This window comes from Acinonyx jubatus, chromosome B2 (assembly GCF_027475565.1).
Source record: "Acinonyx jubatus isolate Ajub_Pintada_27869175 chromosome B2, VMU_Ajub_asm_v1.0, whole genome shotgun sequence".
In the NCBI taxonomy this organism is placed as follows: Eukaryota; Metazoa; Chordata; class Mammalia; order Carnivora; family Felidae; genus Acinonyx; species Acinonyx jubatus.
The window spans coordinates 118,220,617-118,237,407 of NC_069385.1; the positions used below are offsets into that span (position 1 = coordinate 118,220,617).

Below are 16,791 nucleotides of genomic sequence, written 5' to 3' on the forward strand. Positions count from 1 at the left end.
ACCTATGAAGATTATTTCCAAGCATTACTTTACAAAAAGCAGATGAATTTACCACAGGAACAGCCAACCTGGTTTAAAAACTAAGAGACAATACAACTACAGGAGGGCTCTTCTGTTTTGTCACCTCAGGAATATTTTCCTCAAATTTCTCAATTAGATCATGCTCCTTTTGTAACACTACAAAAGCAAACGCTATTAAGGTAACTCAAAATTTGAATAATATTTTCTTTATTTACAAGTTAGAATCAACAGACAAAGAAAGACAATCCAGGGGACCAAATGGGGAGATGACTGAAACCCCCAGGGGCCCCAAATGGAGAAGGAAAAGGGAAAACAGAGTAGAAAAAAAAAAAGTCAACGTAAAAAAAGAGCTCCCCCTTTTTCCCTCCCCATGGAGGCTGAGGGGACCATGGCCCCACACCCCTCAGCCTTACCTAGCTTAAAATAAATTAGAACAAACAACCTCAAAACAGGGCCTTTACAAGTGAACAGGGCAGCTATGGCCTCAGGTAACCCCGTATCAGGGCCTTTGCCCACTCCCACCCTGTACCCCTGCCCCACCCCAGTCATTTTAAATGGGGCTCTAAGCCCAAGAGGTCACTCTCAATGTGGCTGGGAACTCCATCTTATTTTGTCCATTTATGTCCCTCCTTCAGTAAATGTCCCTGCACCCCTCCCCCGTGCAGAGCCAGCTCTCCTACAGTGGGGGGGAGGGGGATGAGATGAGGAAGTGTCACAGCAAGGGGGGGAAAGGGTGGGGCAGGGTGGTCTAGGGGTCCGGTCCTGCGGAGCCTCCTGCCCCATCTGGCCTGGCCCCTTAGCCTGAGTCTGAATCACTGGTGTCTGAAGAAGAGGATGATGAAGAGGAGGAACTGGAATCTGAGCTGGAGCTGGAAGCGCTGAGGCGTGACACTGCTACTTGCTGTGCCGACGAGGAGGACTCCGTTTTCTCACTTGCTGCAGAATAAGGTTGAAGGTTAAAGAGTTGAAGTCTGATCTCCATTTATCAAGAAGACTAGAGGGAAATATAGCAAATTTGTGCTAGCTTTCAGGATACTCACCTTTCTTGGGGGGCTTTTTGGTGGAATTGAGCTGCCCACTAACATCCTGTAACCTCTTTTCTAGTTCCCGCTTCTTTTCCAAAGCCAGCTCCTCCTTTGTCTTTCCCACAGGTTTCTTAATGGCTAGAAAAAGAAAACATTTCAGGCCTAAGATTGCAAGTATCTAGTTGTAGTGCACCTAGTGTTGTTCTCAAGTTCCTTTCTTGAAGAGCAGGAAGTGACAAACATATCCCGCCTCCCTGGAAGTGGACAATCATGAGTGCATCAAGCATACCCGGCTCACTACCCCTTCTCCAACTACATGAGGATTACTAGATTAATGTGGTACAATTTATTTCATACTCACTATAGGGCTTCCGAGGTTTCTTTCTTAGGCAGGAAAGGACATAACGCTCAAGCTCTCGAAGCGTGGATGGCTTGAGGGTTTCAAAATCAATCTCAATCTCTTCTGGGTTTGAGTCACGTAAAGAAGGCTCCCTGGCCTGGATTATGTGCACGACTCGACCCAGTTTCTCCCCAGGTAATTTGTTGATGTCCAAACTCAACTGCCGTTTTTCATCGTAACTCATGGGTCTGCTTTCTTCTTCTTCCTCTGAATCATAGCCTGTAGGCAGGGCAGGTGGAGCGGTCTTTGTGGCCTTTTTGGGCAGTCTACAGGCAAAAAAAAAATTGTCAATTAGGGAAGCATCACTAACTCCCAACACATTCCCACTGTCCAATTCAGTCCAAACTCTCTTTCGGAATTATACAGGCCAAGCATTTTACGTTTAATCTGGGCTTTGAGAACTAGACATTGGTATACTGGCCCGAATCCATCTTTTTGCTCCCTAAAACGCTACTAATACACACCACTGCGGAAAACAAGAATTGTATAGACTGGTATGGAGAAGAGGAACAAGCTAGGGAACAAATCAGGCCTGCCAACTGTTTTGTGCAAGTAAACTTTTATTGGCGCAGTCATACCCATGCTTCCATGTGGTCTTTGGCTGCTTCTTCTGCAGGACACCAGACAAAAATCTGTTTGTTACACCTGACCACTTACAGAAAAGCTGTGCTGCCCTCTGGGTTAGATAAAACTCGGCAAGGAGTGGGAGAAAGCATCCTCCCCTGGAGATTACAGAAATAGCCAAGCCCATCTCTGCTTCTCACCCTCTCAGAACTTACTTGGTACCACTTCCTCCAGAAGGTCCAAAGCCAGGGGGACCTAGTGTAGCAGCACTGCCACCCCCACTGCCACTTGCTTTCTTGGACTTCTTGGGCTGAGATGGGCGAGGTGCCCGAGTTCCCTTGTCCTCTTCATCAACCCCAGCTCGGCCGCGATGCTTCTCTGCCTTCCGTTTCTTCTTTTTCTCTTTTTTTTCTCTCTTCCGCTTTGGCTTGGATATTGGGCCTTGGGACAGGGCAGCCAGTTGTTCATGTACTGCCCGGAGCTGGAGAAAAAAGAATCAGGTGCACCATGGGAAAAATAAAGTAGAATCAAAAGGAGTTAGAGGAAAAAAAGGGCAAAAACAGGGCACCAATGTCTTACAAAATAAACTGATTATAGTGACAAAATACCTGTTCCTGTAGTTCAGCCAATCTATGAGCCCTTTCTTCCTCAGAGTCTGAGCTTTCACTCTCTTCTTCTTCCTCTTCATCCTCCTCATCTTCTTCCTCTTCTTCCTCAGAAGAGCTCTCACTGCTACTTTCTTCGCTGGAGGACTCTGAAGAGGATTTGGCCAACCCAGGTGGCAAGGCAGTAGAGACTGGTAAAGGCCCTGGTTCCAGTGGTTCATCTGGCATCTTGGCGTAACGGAACTCAAATACATCCTAGGAGTAAAAAAAGCACATTCAAAACCATGCTAGTGAATTGTGCCCTGGTATTTTTTTGAGTATATTTGAGAGAGAAGGCACACGTGAGGGAGGGGCAGAGAGGAAAGAGAATTCCAAGCAGACTCCACTCAGTCAGCAAATTGTGCCCTGATTATACCCAGCCAATTAGTGATGTAGTTGGTATAGTTCCAGTTTGTTAACAATGCATACTGAAAGATCCTCATAATGAGGTTGTGTAGCAAATGACAAAACCTCTGCCCAGACCCATTTGTTCTTCAAATTTCAACTGTGCCACTCACCTGCAGCTTTCGTGCCATGGCCACAACATCGTGGTCTGGGGGATTGTACTTATAGCAGTTGGAGAACATAAGCCGCACATCAGCAGCGAACTCCTGTGCATCCCGGTAATCACGATTCTCCATCTTCCGCTGCAGAAGGAGGCAGCATCAGAAGCTGCACAGGCAGGGAGACTCACCTTTCCCTGCCAACCCCAGACACCACAAGAGTAGCCCTCTCTTGAGAGCACAAATAGGGATGACCTTAAAGATCTATGCCCTGGGGTTCAAGTTTGAAGTCAAAGAAATTTGGGTGGGTTGAAGAAATGTCTACATCTAGAAAAAAAACCATTTCTAAGTGATAGGGGTGAGTGGCCTCTGACTATCCTTCCAACCCCATACTCCCCTAACCCAATGCTCCGAAGTAGGACTTAAACGTACATGGATAGGATGGATCTAAAGACCGAACTCACCATACGGTTTGAAACTCCAAGAAATACAAACTCAATTATCAAGTACTTAGCCTTCTGCTCCATTACCATTTTGTAAAAAATAAAATACCAAGAATCAAGACTGCTGTATGCCCATAAATGACCGATTGTTTTATTGAGCCCAAAGTTCCAATCACTGCCTGAGCATCCCATCTGCCCCATGCAGTGGGTACCTTGACAGTGCTGAGGTCCATGGGGTGCTTAATGATGTCATGGTAGTCATGCAGGCCAAGAGCAGAAGCGTCCACTGGTTTATAGAAAGGCCAGGCATAGGCAGCATGCTTCTTAGAGAGCAACTCTTTCAAAATGCCATTGCAATGTTTTAACTGTTCTGACAGCTTTCCTTTTTTGGAACTCTGGTGTTGTTGCTGAGAGTCAGGTAAGTCTTTGCGTGGGGGCTTGATAGGGCGGCCACTCTCTCTACGCATAGGGGGAAGACGTGCTGCCTTAGGCTCCAGACTCCCAGGGGGGCTAGCTGGGGAACCAGGAGCCAGGATGGCTGTAGGAGTAGGTGTGGTAGTATCTGCTTTCCGCTTTACGCCTTTTTTCTGCAGGAAAAAAAACACAAGATGGGAGCCTTTTACCCCAGGGTCCACCTCATCCGAGTCCTTTCCCTTCCCAACACCCAAAAAAACTCCACAGATCTGTTACCTTGGCAAGGGGCTGGGCTGGGGGAGCTGCAGAGACTGCAAGGAGCGGGGGTCCAGCTGAGTGTAAAGACTTGAGAAGGGGAGAAGAGATGACCGACGGATGGGGAATGTTGAGAACAGTGGTAGGTATCTCAGGTGGTGGAGTATATAGGGCTGTGTGAGACACAGAAGAAACAGCAGGCACCTGATGGGCACTTGTAATACTGCCCTGGAGTGCTAAAAAAAAAAAAAAAAAGTAATGAAAAAAAGATTAGTTCTATTACCTTCTCTGTCTTTTGGTCTCCATTAGCAAAACTGCCTGCCACTCTTCCTACCTGCCAATTTGGCCCCCTTCTTGTGGCTGTTCTTAGGGATGGTCACCACAAGCTCTTGTTCCTCTTGTGGCATCGATGCTACTTTCTGTAGAAAGATCTTTTCTAATGTTTGTGCCATCAGGACAATATCATCAGTGGGCTACAGGGAACACAAACAGAAAGGTTCAAATGCCAGCTAAAGACAAACCATTTTCCTGAGAGGAATTCCTAGCCCCAAGTATCAAAACTACCCACCTGCTCAGACAGACATCTCTGTCATCAAGTACTGAAAATTACCTACACTGGGCCACTTATTTCCATGTTCTTCCCCAATTCTGTCCCTCAAAACACGGTAAAGAAAAAAATTCAAAAAATAAGGGAATGAGAACGTCAAGGAGAATAGATTCTGCTCTACTCAGCTCTCTGGAGGTTTCTCTTTGAGAAACAGGGCCACCATCCCCAAGTATGAAAATGTTCTACTTAAATAACCTTTACCACTAGATCTCTGAAGCCACGCCACTTGTGTTCAGTGGTATCCTTTAGAGTTCAGATTTTCTAGATCCTCCCTACTCTGAAAATACCTTCCACAGTAAAAAAACAAACATTATGCCAGCAAAATATCTAGCAATATCAGAATCATTCTCTCTCTCCACTAATAAACACACAGAAAAACTCACCTTGTTGTAGATGTAACAATTGGTGAACATGGTGTTAAAATCCTGCATACACTCTGAGGCAGCCCAGTAATAGTTGTTTTCAAGTCTCCTCTTAATAGTACCCATATCCATAGGTTGCTTTATTATTTTGTGATAATCCTAAAGAAAGAAATGCTAGGTCAGAACCACCAAAAAGTGCTGGTTTTCCTAGGCAAACCACTGACCCCAGCAAACACGCACATACACACCCCCTATGCATCAAAGTATGTAGTCCCCTAAACTGCGGCCCCAATTAAACTAAGGACAGGAAAATAATGGAATGGGATTCTTAGCACCCGTTGGGAGGCCCCTAGTGCCCTTCTCTAACCACCCACCTCCCTCCCAACTCTGGAAGGTTTCCCATCCTGTGACATTACCTCTGGGGCTGGCTATCCATGGGCTGCATGAGGGAGAGGAAGAAGCTAAGAATTTTGGCCACCGTGGTCCTCTCCCAACCTGGGGTGGGAATCTGTAAAATGGAGCCAGGGCACAAAAGTTAAGGAAGGACACATGGAGGGCACAATGAGAGATGCCAAGATAGCAAGCTGTTGGATCAATAATCACAAAGGACCAAGAATCCAGAAATTTGGTGGCTATCTGCCCTACAGGAGAGAGATGGGAACTCCCTAGGGGCCGCAGCACCTACACTAAGCAGCCCACCTCCATTCACACACACATTCTTTTTCATTCCCAATACCTCCCCCCACTCCAATATCCCATCCCTACTCACCGGCAGACCCAGTTTGACTGCATCCACAGGCTGCCTGAAAGGCCATGCAAACTGATGTTTCCACAGAGCCTTCATCACCACCTTGTGCAGGTACTGCAGCTGGTTGGTAACCCGTCCTGGCTTTTTGGGATTGGACACCTCCGGGGGTGGTGGGTTGGCAGGGGTCAGTTGTAAAGCCGGCACTGAAGCCATTGTGGGGCTCTCAAATCCCTCATACAACAGGGAGGGCTTTCGAATCCTTTTCCCTGGTGCTGCTGCCTCTGGGCCCAGCCCCAGTAACCCTGCATTCCCCTCCCCAGGGAGCCTGTGAAATGGAAACATAATTAGATGTGGTAATTTCATGGAAAAAAAAACAAACAAAACAAAACCCAGTACAGCCAGTTACACGATACACCCAATAAAATCAGGCCTGAAACTTAGTGAGAGGTAATCAAACTTATGGAAATTATTCTTAACCACAACCAATATCCAAACAGTCTGTGGAGCTTTTGTTCTTGCCCCACCTCCCCCCACTTCTAGTTCCTCCATTTTTAGTACACCTATTCCCAGCCCACCTTCTGGATTCTTGAAAAACTCTTATCATCTGCACTTCCACATAAACGAGAAAAAAAAAAAAAAAACAAAAACCTTCCGAATGGTTTCTGATAAAGCACAGCATAGCATTTGAACACCACAAGCTTTAGGGGATGGGACTTAAGCAAAATGGGTGGGGCTGAGAAGCTCAAAACCCAAGCTTCCTCCTCACTAGGGGCTAGGTGGTTGCCATGGTGGTAGGAGCCTGAGGGAAACGGGTGAAAAGAGAAAAGAGGAAGGGAACAAAACAGGGAGAAAATTTCATAAAATGCTGATGAAACACCTAAGAATCCATCTATCTGGGCACAAGAGATCACCATCCTCCCCACAAAAGCTCTGCTTAGTTTAAAGCAGAAAATGAACCAAAAATCTAACGGAAAACCTTACCAACTTAAAATTTCCGACAAGGAAGGGAGCATTTGTCAGACTTCATAGTCTGAAAAAACACAGCTACCAGACCCCAGAAATTATTCAAATTCATCTCCTTCCCCCAAAGAACTCAAATACAGAGCCGGCCCAATCCCCAGTCAAGGTCAGCAAGTTCCAGCCCAAGAGTGATAGAACACGCCTGACCCCGCCAAAAAAATAAAATTAACGGCTCCCACTCTAGCACCAGACTCTGGAAATCAGTGGCCAAGAGCGATTCAAATTTACACTCTTTGGTACTCCTCAGGACCCCGTGTTTCCCTAGAACCTAAGACTGGAGACATTACACCGAGATCTCATTGTTTACATCCGCAGAGCTGGACTAAAAAATCCTTAGCTCCACCCTCTTGCCCAAACGAAACTCTCAAAGCTATCAAAAACATCCCCTCCAAACAAAACGCACGCAAACCCCCGACCCAAAACTGACCCGGTCACTTAAAAGACAAATTCAATGACCTAGTCTGGACAGAACAACCCATAGCCAAAAGTAATCCCTCTACCCTACTGTGGGAATCTCCGTAGCCAGGCTGAGGCTCTATCACCATGGCAACCCTATAGATCAGATGTGGCCACGAAACACCCCAAAAGACCTATGACAAACCGCTGTTAAACGACAGACCCACCACCCGCAGGACCGGCAACCCACTCAACGTCGTCTTTTCCCATTACATTACGCTGCCAACCTAGCTCTGCCGGGCTACATCACGATTGGACCACGGCGGGAAAACTAACGTATAAATGGACAACCTATACTCCCGCCGTACGCAGTGTCTGGCCGTCTACCACCGTTCCCAAACCGCCACCCAACCCCCCCCCCCCCCCGCGAGCCCCCGAGAGCTAACAGTCGCGCCGCGAAACAGCATCGCGCCAGAGTCGGTTCCGTCCTCCCTCCGAACCCGACGTCCCACATTCCCGTGCCGCAACCTAACGTCCCCTTCCCACACGCGGATCGCGGGGACGTACTTGCTGTGGGGAGTCACGTTTTGCAGCATCTTGACGACGGGGAACCGGCACTGCCCTCAGCCGCGAAAAGTCCGGATGGCCTCGGTTCCCCTTACCGCCCGGTCCAGCATAACCCGGGAAGTGCGGGGGGGGGGTGGAGGGCCGCTGCCCTTGGCCCTCCAGGCGAAAACCCCCCCACCGGGCCGGCGCGAAAACAATCTTCTTCGCTGCTTCTCGGAGAGCTCCCAGCAGCTTGGCGCGCTCCGCGGGAGGCGGACGGTGAGAAAATGGCGGCGGCCTCAGCAGAGGCGGGCGAGCGAGGGGGGACAGACTCCTCAAACACTAGGACGCCCCCAATCCCGGACACCGTCGTCAATATTGCCCGTTGTTGATCTGCAAGGATCCCCTCTTCCTGCTGGGACTGCCCGCAGCGGACGAGGTCCCGTTTCGATCTCGGATGGAGGCGGATGAACACGAAAAGTGATTTAGGGAGCCGCCGCCTCCATCTTTGAAATCCTCTTGAGGGCGGAGTAGAGGGGGTGGACAGACTCCGAGGATTGGGCGGGGCCCGAAAAAGGGGAGCGTCGGGGGCTTCTATGGGGTCTGCACTGTCCGCCGGGGCCGGTCATAGGCCGAGACGAAGGCCATTTCCAAACGGATGGACGTGGATTGCAATGGCGGCCCCCGCCGACTCGAAGGCTCTCTATCAGTAGGCAGAATCCTCCAGCTCGTTCTAGAGGCTGCTCCACTCCAGCGCGAAATGGCGCCGCCGAGCCCCGCGCCAGCCCTTTATATATAGGCAGGGAGGAGGAGCTTCGTCGCTCATGCGCGCCACCGTGCTCGAGATTTCCCCCACCCCCTCCGCGCGCGCACGCTCGCTCACGCGCGTGAAGAAGCAGAGTCGAAAGGGGAGGAACACCTCTCCGCGGGAGCGCTTTCTATTGGTTGACTGGAGCGATGACGTCATAAGCTTCATTTCCAAGGTGTCAGTCACTAGGCAGAAGAGTGCCGCATAGACCCATAGGGAACAGGCAACCCGCCACATCTTTGAGCCAATTGGCTGCGCTGTGGTTCGGCGACTCCAGGGAAACAGAGAGGTTGGCATGGGTGCAGCACCCTCTCCCCGCCTCCCCTTCCAACAAAGTCTTCCCAGGCGTCCAAGCCCGGTACCACGGGCGACTGCCAAGCTCGGGCAGGTCGTGCCATTCGTAGCTCCTCCATTGGCCACACCGACCGGACCGGAGGGGGCCGCGTGGGCGTAACCAGCCTGGGCCCGCCAGGGTGTGGCCGCAGGACGCCCGGCGGGTTGTTGTTCTCGGCAGAGGGGACGCTGCAGTGAAGAATCTGAAACGAGGAAGAAGACGCCATCTTAGAACGCGCGGCCTGCTTCTCTGGCAAATAACTAAGGGTTCCCAGAAGTAGCAAAGAAGGGATCTACCGTTCCCATACTCCACAATCAAAAATACAGGCCTGCCGCATTATTAAAAGCCTCCCCGTCTTTCCCCAGTTCAAAAAACCGAAAAACAAAGGCAAAACACTAACAATCTGGGCTCCCAAAGGCTTATCAACACAACCAAATCTAGAACACGTTCCCAAAACTTGCACCCAAGCACCTCTCCAATCCCTCCCTGCTCATACCTTCAGTTAACTATTAAGTATCTGCCTGCTCGACAAAATCCCGGCAGCCCTTAGTGGGAGAAAGATCTCCAAACATACCGATATACTCTAGAAATCGAAACCCACCTCCTCCCTAAACTTCATTCCGGTGCCTGGCTCAAGCGGAAAAAGCAAGTCCTGTGAGGGGCGAATCAGGGTGAACACCCTCCCCCTCCTGGCGAGCTCAGACCTTTCCCCAAGCTCCCGGACCTCCCCAACCCCGAGGGCAGGCCCACACCCCCCTTTTAGGGTCCCACCGCCATGGGGGCGGCAGGGCTCCCCCATCCCCCCACCAGGGTCCGGAGTCCTCCCCACGGAGCGGCTGGTCCATCGGTCAGCGCCAGGGAGGAGGGCGAGCGGAGGAGGCGGCGGCAGCGGCTCAGACTAGCCCTCCCCCTCCTTCTCTCCCCTCCTCCCCTCCCCCCTGGGCCGTCCGCCTCCGAGGAGGGGCAGGAGCCATTTTGGGAGCTCAGTCTCGCCCCCTCCCCCAACCCACCCACCAAGTCTTCCCCACACTCTAGTTACCTGAATAAGGTTAGACTACTTAGGAATAAAGAGCCAGAATTACAATGAGGCCAAGATCTCTCAAGCCATCTCTGGGCCCACGCACCCTCGTCCCCTTATGGGAGTGAATTATCCCCAACCTGGGCTGGAGCGGGAGGTCTCCCTCTCCCTCCATCTCCCCTTCTCTGGATACCCAGATAGAAAACAGACTGCATATCTGAGAAAAGAAATTAATGTAAATCAACGAACATAAGAGGCCACCACCCCGGAAAAGCTCGTGAGGGCCTAGGTCCTTGCGCTCCAACCACATCACCCTCCCTCCTTTCGCAGTGGCTCTTGAGCCCTAACCTCGGTTACTGCGTCTAAAATGGCCGCCAATCTCACGTCTTCTCGACCACCCGAGTCGGGCAAACCCTGCGGGGGGAAGTGCACACCGGGAAGGAAGCCTCTTCCCCTATTACTACCGCCCTCCCCCACGCAGGGATCAGGCTTCGGCCCCACAAGTACATGCGGGCTGGCGCGGGTGGCTGCAGCAGGGAGGGCAATGACACAGCAACTTTGCAGAGGCCTTCTCCCCTCCCCCCCATTCCCCTCCCCCTAGTGGCCCAGCCTCCTAAATCTGCAGTTCTCCGGCCGAGGCCTCGCAAGTTTGCAGAGGCCCATTAGGGGGCCAGCCGAGAAGAAAAATTTAGGAGGTCGCGAAGATTCTGGGTCTTCGAAAGCGAAAGGGCAGCCAGACCTTACTCTGGCTTACTTTCCTGCATTCCGGAAAATCACTGCTCCCCATTCCCTCCCAATCCTCCCTTCCCCCACATGAGTCACAGGGGAGGCTAACAGCTAGTCAGGAATTTGGAAAAGTAACTCTTCCCTCCTTTCCGTTCCCTCCCCCGCAGTACACAAGGAGAGAACTGTTCAGGAATGGGGGAAGGGACGAAGGAGGCAAAAGACGCCACCCTGGAGAAACCCGAAACCTTGTGAGCTGTGAAATCATTCCAGGTCCTAAGCCTCACTCCCTCCGGTCTCAGACCACGCTTTCTACCGCCCTCCCAGCACCCACCTAGGGTTTGGGTTTCTGCTCTCAAGCGAACCCGAAGCTTTCAGCCTGTAAGCCCTCCCCAGCCTGGGGTAACATGCTGAGCTAAGACCCCACCGAGGCAACGAAGGTTTGTGCAGAAGGCTCCACAGGCCGTGTCCACGTGAATGCACACAAATTCGATAAGCGACTCGAAGCGTAACCTCCAGCATGCCATGTGATGACTGCGAGCTTCCTACCGCTGACACAAAAGCACAGATATGCTCCTTCCAGAGTCTCTGGAGAGAAAGGGAGTGGGCGCCCGGAAACAATCTCAGTTCACAACCCGGGTTGCCCACTCACATCCCAAGAGTAGGAAATACATTCACCACTCCCACACCTCAGCCCACTAGGTCACCCCTCCCTCCGGCCGTCAAAAGGAAGCCTCACCTGGCTCTGGACTCCTCTACCCCCAGGGGACGAATGGTTTGGGGGGGACACACCGCTCCCACGCCCCTTTGCCCTCCAATTGGTATGGAGGCATGAGGTTGGCCATTCCCCTCCCCCATATGAGGGGCCCTCTCCCGCTCTTGCCCCCCCCTCCAAGCTCCCATTGGCTGTAAACTGTTTGAAGGACAAACCCTCCCACCCTCAGGTTCTTCTCTGAACCCCAAGAATTATCCCCCCCCCCGACTCCCCACCATTGGTTGAACATTTAAATAACCAGCAACATCCCCGCCCCCCAAGGGCCCCTTCTCACCTGGAACCTGGAATCTTCCAGGGGGGAGCCCACGTTCCCCTCGGCTTGATGCGGGGGGAGGGGGAAGGAGGATGTAATCCGGGGTGTCACCCCCCCGGGAAACTGAAGCTGTGTTGGGGGAGGGGGCGTAACCCCCAGCCCCTCCCTTCCCGACGGAGCTGGGGGGTGGGGAGATGATCGGGACCGCGCCGCCACGTCAGCAACACCCAGATTGGCTGACCCAGGTCACGTGCCAGCCATCCCCCTTTGCCCCCCTCCACGAGGACCAGTTTTCCGAAGGTTTCTGGGGGTCGCGCCTGGGACCAAGGAGGCCCCACGGCCTTGGCCTAGCTCCAGAGACCCATGGTGTTCTAATGCCGCTGCTTCTCCATATCCCCGTCTTCCTATCCCGCTGTCGTCGACCTTGTCCCCCCCACTAGCCTCTCCGTACGGGTTCAGCATGGCTGCCGCAGCCGGGATCGTCCACTGCGCAGGCGCAAGGGTGCGATCGGATTGGGGGAGGGGAAAGGAGCGCGGGAGACCGCGGGAGGGAGCAGCAGAGCGCATGCGTCCGCAGGCACCGCTGCTCCCTCGCCTGTGCTGGGAGCGCGCGCTGTGGGTGGAGCGGAAACGGGTGCGGCGCGCAAATCCCTGGCCTCGGCGGCTCCTCCCTCGTTGCCGGCCGCCTCCCCGGGCGCCCCGGGCGGCCTGACTTGGTTCCTTTTAGGCAGGTGTAAAGTGCCGCTTAGTTCGTCCTGGACAGAGTCCAGCGGAAACGCGCGCCGCCAGGCTGTTGTCCGTGAAGGACGGTGGGAACTTGGACCTGGAGATGTGAGGGCTTGCAGGGTGGGGCCCTTCCCCGGGTGTAGAGTAGTTCGACCAGGGGAAAGGGAGTTTATCACCTTGGTGCCTCCGGTGGGAGATGAAGTGCGGACTGTGGATGTGGGCATTTTGTTCGGCAGCTTTGCAGCCTCTGATTTCCCCTGAACCTACCGAGACTTCATCGTTTCACTGAGACCTGCCAATCTCCACTCCTTGCCTCCTACAAAACTTACCAGCTCTCTGATCCCATTCACTTCTTTCTTGATTTACCATTCATGCACTTGCATGATCTACCACGCTCTACCATTTAAGTTAAAAACTCTTCTACTCTTTCCTAAGGCTTTGTCCTCTATTCTCTCAATGTTGAATCAAGGATGTTACGGTGATTCTGTTGCCATCTAAAGCAGCCCTTTTATTTGTTTATAGCCAGTAATTTCCCCCTTGACCCTCAATGTGTGGGTTCAAATCTTCGTAACCCCTATTCTCTACCGATAGAACAGAACAGAAGAGCCAACCTGCAGGAGAATTTTCTCCTGCAGGAGAATGCCTTTTCTTTAGACCTGGTCCACCTTATCTGTTATTCTAAAGGTATCTTTCATTCCCATTGGCATTTTTAACGTCTCCCTTCCACTGGTTTGTCAGCCTCAAAAAAAAAAAAAAAAAAAAAAAGGGAAAGAAAACCTTATCAATATCTGTCTTGTAGACTATTTGCGTCTGAGCTACTCTGCACAGTCAAGACCTGAAAATATCATCTAAATTTTCCCCTTTCAGCCCCATTCCCACTCTTCAGCCCATTTCTTCCATTATTAAAACTGTTCTGGCAGATGTCACCAAGAACGTCCTAATTGGCAAAGTCGGGATGCACTTTTCAGTTCTCACCTTACTTGGCCTATGAGACATTTGACATTTGATCATACTTCCTGAAATTCTCTACACCCTTGATTTCTGTTACCAGTCTCACCTGTTTCTTTTCCTACTTGCTTAACTGCTCCTCTCTGGTCTCCTTTGTGGACTCTTTTTTAGCCTCTTCCTATGGGTTGATGTTTGTGAGGATTTTGCCTCAGTTTGCTTCTAGTTCTGTTCACCTTCTCTGAGTAATCTCACTTAATGGCTCTAAGCCTCTCAAATGTGTATCTTTACAGAGTTCAGAAGACTCCTGAACTAAACTTGCTACTAAATATTACCACTTGGATAACCCTCAGAGATGTCAGCAAGTTCCAGATTGATGCAATCTGTGCATGCTAGATCTTCTGTATTATCCTGGCCAATTGGAGCTATTCAGTCACAAAGCCTGGAATCTGGGAGCCCATTCTTGATTTTTCCCCCCAACTTTATATCCACTAGACTTATCATTTTGCCTCTAAAGTATTTACTGAATCACATTCTGTCATAGACCCATCACCTGAGCTACATCAACAGGTTCCTAACTGATTTCTCTATCTCTAAAGCTGTACTGTCCAATACATGGCCACTAGGCACGTTACTATTTAAATTAATATTAAATTCCTCAGTTCCTTGGTTGCACTAGCTGCATTCCAAATTCTTGTTAACCACATGTGGCTAGTGGCTGTCATATTGGACAACAGAAATGATAGAACATTTCCATCATTGCAGAAAGTTCTGTGGAACAGTACTCTTTAGATGTTCTTCTCTGCCTCTGCCACAATACTGCCAGGAGTGAGCTTTCCAAAATACAGCTCTGGCCATATGCTACTGTTTAAACCCTATATTGATTCCTCATTGCCCATGTGATAAAGTCCAAATGCCTATGCTTACCAGAAAGTTCACCAGCTTTCTGTCTAGCTACTTCCCCTTGGGCCTTATACTCCAGCCATAAATGAACTGTTCCGCAGACAACCATTTTGTTTTATGTCTCTGTATTTGACACATACTGCTCTCGTACACGGAATAAGCTCTTCTCCAATCCATCTAAGCCCCAAATCCATCATCTGAAAAGCCACTCTTGCCTCCCAAATTGAGCTGACTGCTCATTCTTTGGGGTCCCTTGCTCTTATGATTGCACCTTTCATGTTGAATGGTATTTATGTGATTACATGATTCCCTTACTAGGCTTTGATCTTGAGAACGGGGACATCTTGTATTCTTTTTTTCAAAATACCCACAGCTCCTGGCACAGCAACTGGCCAATGTGAGGTCTCACAAAGTGAGCAAATGTTTCTTAAATGTGTAACTTAGATAAGATTGTAATGTGCGTGTTTACAGGGCATCATTCATAGTATTGGGGAAATAATTGTAGTAAGACATAATCATTGCTGTCAAGTTCATAATTTAGACATTGGAATGGTGTGAGGGAAGGACAGAAGCAGGACAGCCAGGTCATCTTCACAGAGAGAAGTGTGGTCCAATCTGGCCAGAGTAAAATATATGTGAATATATAAGAAGTAGAGTCAGAGGAGAGAAGACTGGAAGATAAATTTATTTGAGACAGTATTGTAAAGGATTTCCAGTGCCATTAAGTTTGGACCAGCTAGGGAGTCACTGAAAGTTTTGGAGCAATGACTTGATCAATGTTATGTCATGAGGTAAGAATTCTATCTTTACATTCCCAATGGCTAGCACTGCACCTTTTAATAAACACCAAATACAAGTGTCAGGGGTTGAAAGGAGATGAGACCAGTGATAGCTCACATTTATTGAGTACTTGAAATGTCATAAGTGTTATACATATGTTAACCCTTAATTCATATAACCTAATAAAGTAGATACTATTATTATCACCCCCATTTATCAAATGAAGCAACTGGAGCAACAGATGTTAGATAATTTACTTGTGGTCACACTTTTAGTAAGTGATCAGAGCTGGGATTTGAACCCCAGTCAGTCTGCCTGTGAATAGGAACAGGTCTGTTTTTCTGGTTGCTCGACACAGCAGGTAGTTTAAAATCTAGGATTGAAGCTGGAGGAAAAAAAATTAGGAAAGGTTGATTTGGGAGTCATCTTTGAATTGGTGTTTGAATCAGTCATGTAGGTAGGTGAGATTTATAAGGGAGGAAGTGTGAAACAGAATTTAGTTGTGAGCCAAAGATTGAGCTTTGGGTTAGATCCTCATGCAGGGAACAGAATGGGAAGTGGAACCAATGAAAGAGCATCAGACAAGAAGGAAAAACAGAACGACAGAATGTGAAGAGGGGCCAGAACAAGAGAGGGCTCCAGTAAGGACTTCATGTTTGTTAAATGAATGACTAATCAGGGGTTGTCATGCTTATTTGTGCTAGGAACATTTTTGGCAGTGTGGTGAAGCCTTTGGACCTTGTCTGACAATACTCTTTGTAAATAGATAAATGAAATATACAGTTATCAGAATGTTTAAAGAAATGTGTGATGATCCAGTAATATATGTTTCCATATTAATATAATACCTGTGGTTCTTAACACATAAAATGATTTATTGGCAGGTCTAACAGCTCATATTTTGAGATAGTTTGAGATGTCTGTATATGTGATATGAAAATATTAATTGATGATTTCTATTGATGACAACATTAAAGGTACTGCCAGTACTACAAAGATTTATTTTCTACATTCACAAAATTAAATTTCAATTAGATGTTATTGAAAAGAAAAAAAATTGCATCCAAGCTCATGGACCCTTGAATTTTGTGGCATGTGGACCTTAGGTTAAGAACATCGTTCTGATTGAATGAACAAGTGAGATTCTGCCAATAGGTGTAAGGGAACAAAGGGGAAAAACGCACTGGGAGTCATTACTGATAATGGAGAGCAGTTTCTGTAGTCTGGGGATAGAATGCAGAGTATGGGAGACCTGAAAACCCAGGCCAAGTAATGCAGACTAAAATATAGTAGAAAGAAAGGAGCTATTTACGTTTCTGAGAGGGGAAGTGAGAGCTACCTTTACTGGAAGATTTATTTGGCAACAGTGTGCACATGGATTGGCTTCTGAGATACTGGAGGTAGATCAGCTAGAAATCTTAGTATGCATTCACACGTGAGATAAGGAATAAAGCAGTCACAGTCTCAGGACTAACTGTGCTTAGAAGAGGGCCCAAGACTTCCCTGTGGTCCACAAGATCCCATGTGGTCTTGCTTTTCTGCCTGCCTCTGGCCTCAACTAGTGTCTCTTCTTACTCA

At 49.3% G+C, this 16,791-nt stretch overlaps 1 protein-coding gene across 3 annotated transcripts; it reads right to left on the reverse strand.

The window, feature by feature from the left end:
• Nucleotides 1-211: 211 nt before the first annotated feature.
• On the reverse strand, nucleotides 212-8,109 carry BRD2 (bromodomain containing 2). Of its 3 annotated transcripts, none has more exons than XM_015073524.3 (12): nucleotides 7,970-8,109; nucleotides 6,008-6,311; nucleotides 5,260-5,397; nucleotides 4,604-4,742; nucleotides 4,291-4,505; nucleotides 3,813-4,187; nucleotides 3,173-3,301; nucleotides 2,619-2,870; nucleotides 2,226-2,491; nucleotides 1,408-1,712; nucleotides 1,062-1,184; nucleotides 212-957 (listed from the first exon to the last, which is right to left on the reverse strand). In XM_015073524.3, exons 1-12 carry the CDS (start codon nucleotides 7,996-7,998, stop codon nucleotides 818-820), a joined length of 2,415 nt encoding a protein of 804 aa, XP_014929010.1. In that variant the 5' UTR covers nucleotides 7,999-8,109; the 3' UTR covers nucleotides 212-817. The 3 variants fall into 3 exon arrangements, with proteins under 3 accessions (XP_014929010.1, XP_014929011.1, XP_014929012.1); XM_015073525.3 differs by lacking the exon at nucleotides 7,970-8,109 and adding an exon at nucleotides 7,690-7,833; XM_015073526.3 differs by lacking the exon at nucleotides 7,970-8,109 and adding an exon at nucleotides 5,655-5,746 and having other exon boundaries at nucleotides 6,008-6,148.
• Nucleotides 8,110-16,791: the final 8,682 nt, after the last annotated feature.

Excerpts from the sequence above, each read along its gene's own strand:
- BRD2 (XM_015073524.3), bottom strand. The coding sequence starts at position 7,998 with ATGCTGCAAAACGTGACTCCCCACAGCAA. Across the intron at positions 2,492-2,618 it reads TGGCTGAACTACAGGAACAG|CTCCGGGCAGTACATGAACA; the intron begins GTATTTTGTCAC and ends TTTTTTCTCCAG. Across the intron at positions 1,713-2,225 it reads TCTGGAGGAAGTGGTACCAA|ACTGCCCAAAAAGGCCACAA; the intron begins GTAAGTTCTGAG and ends TTTTGCCTGTAG.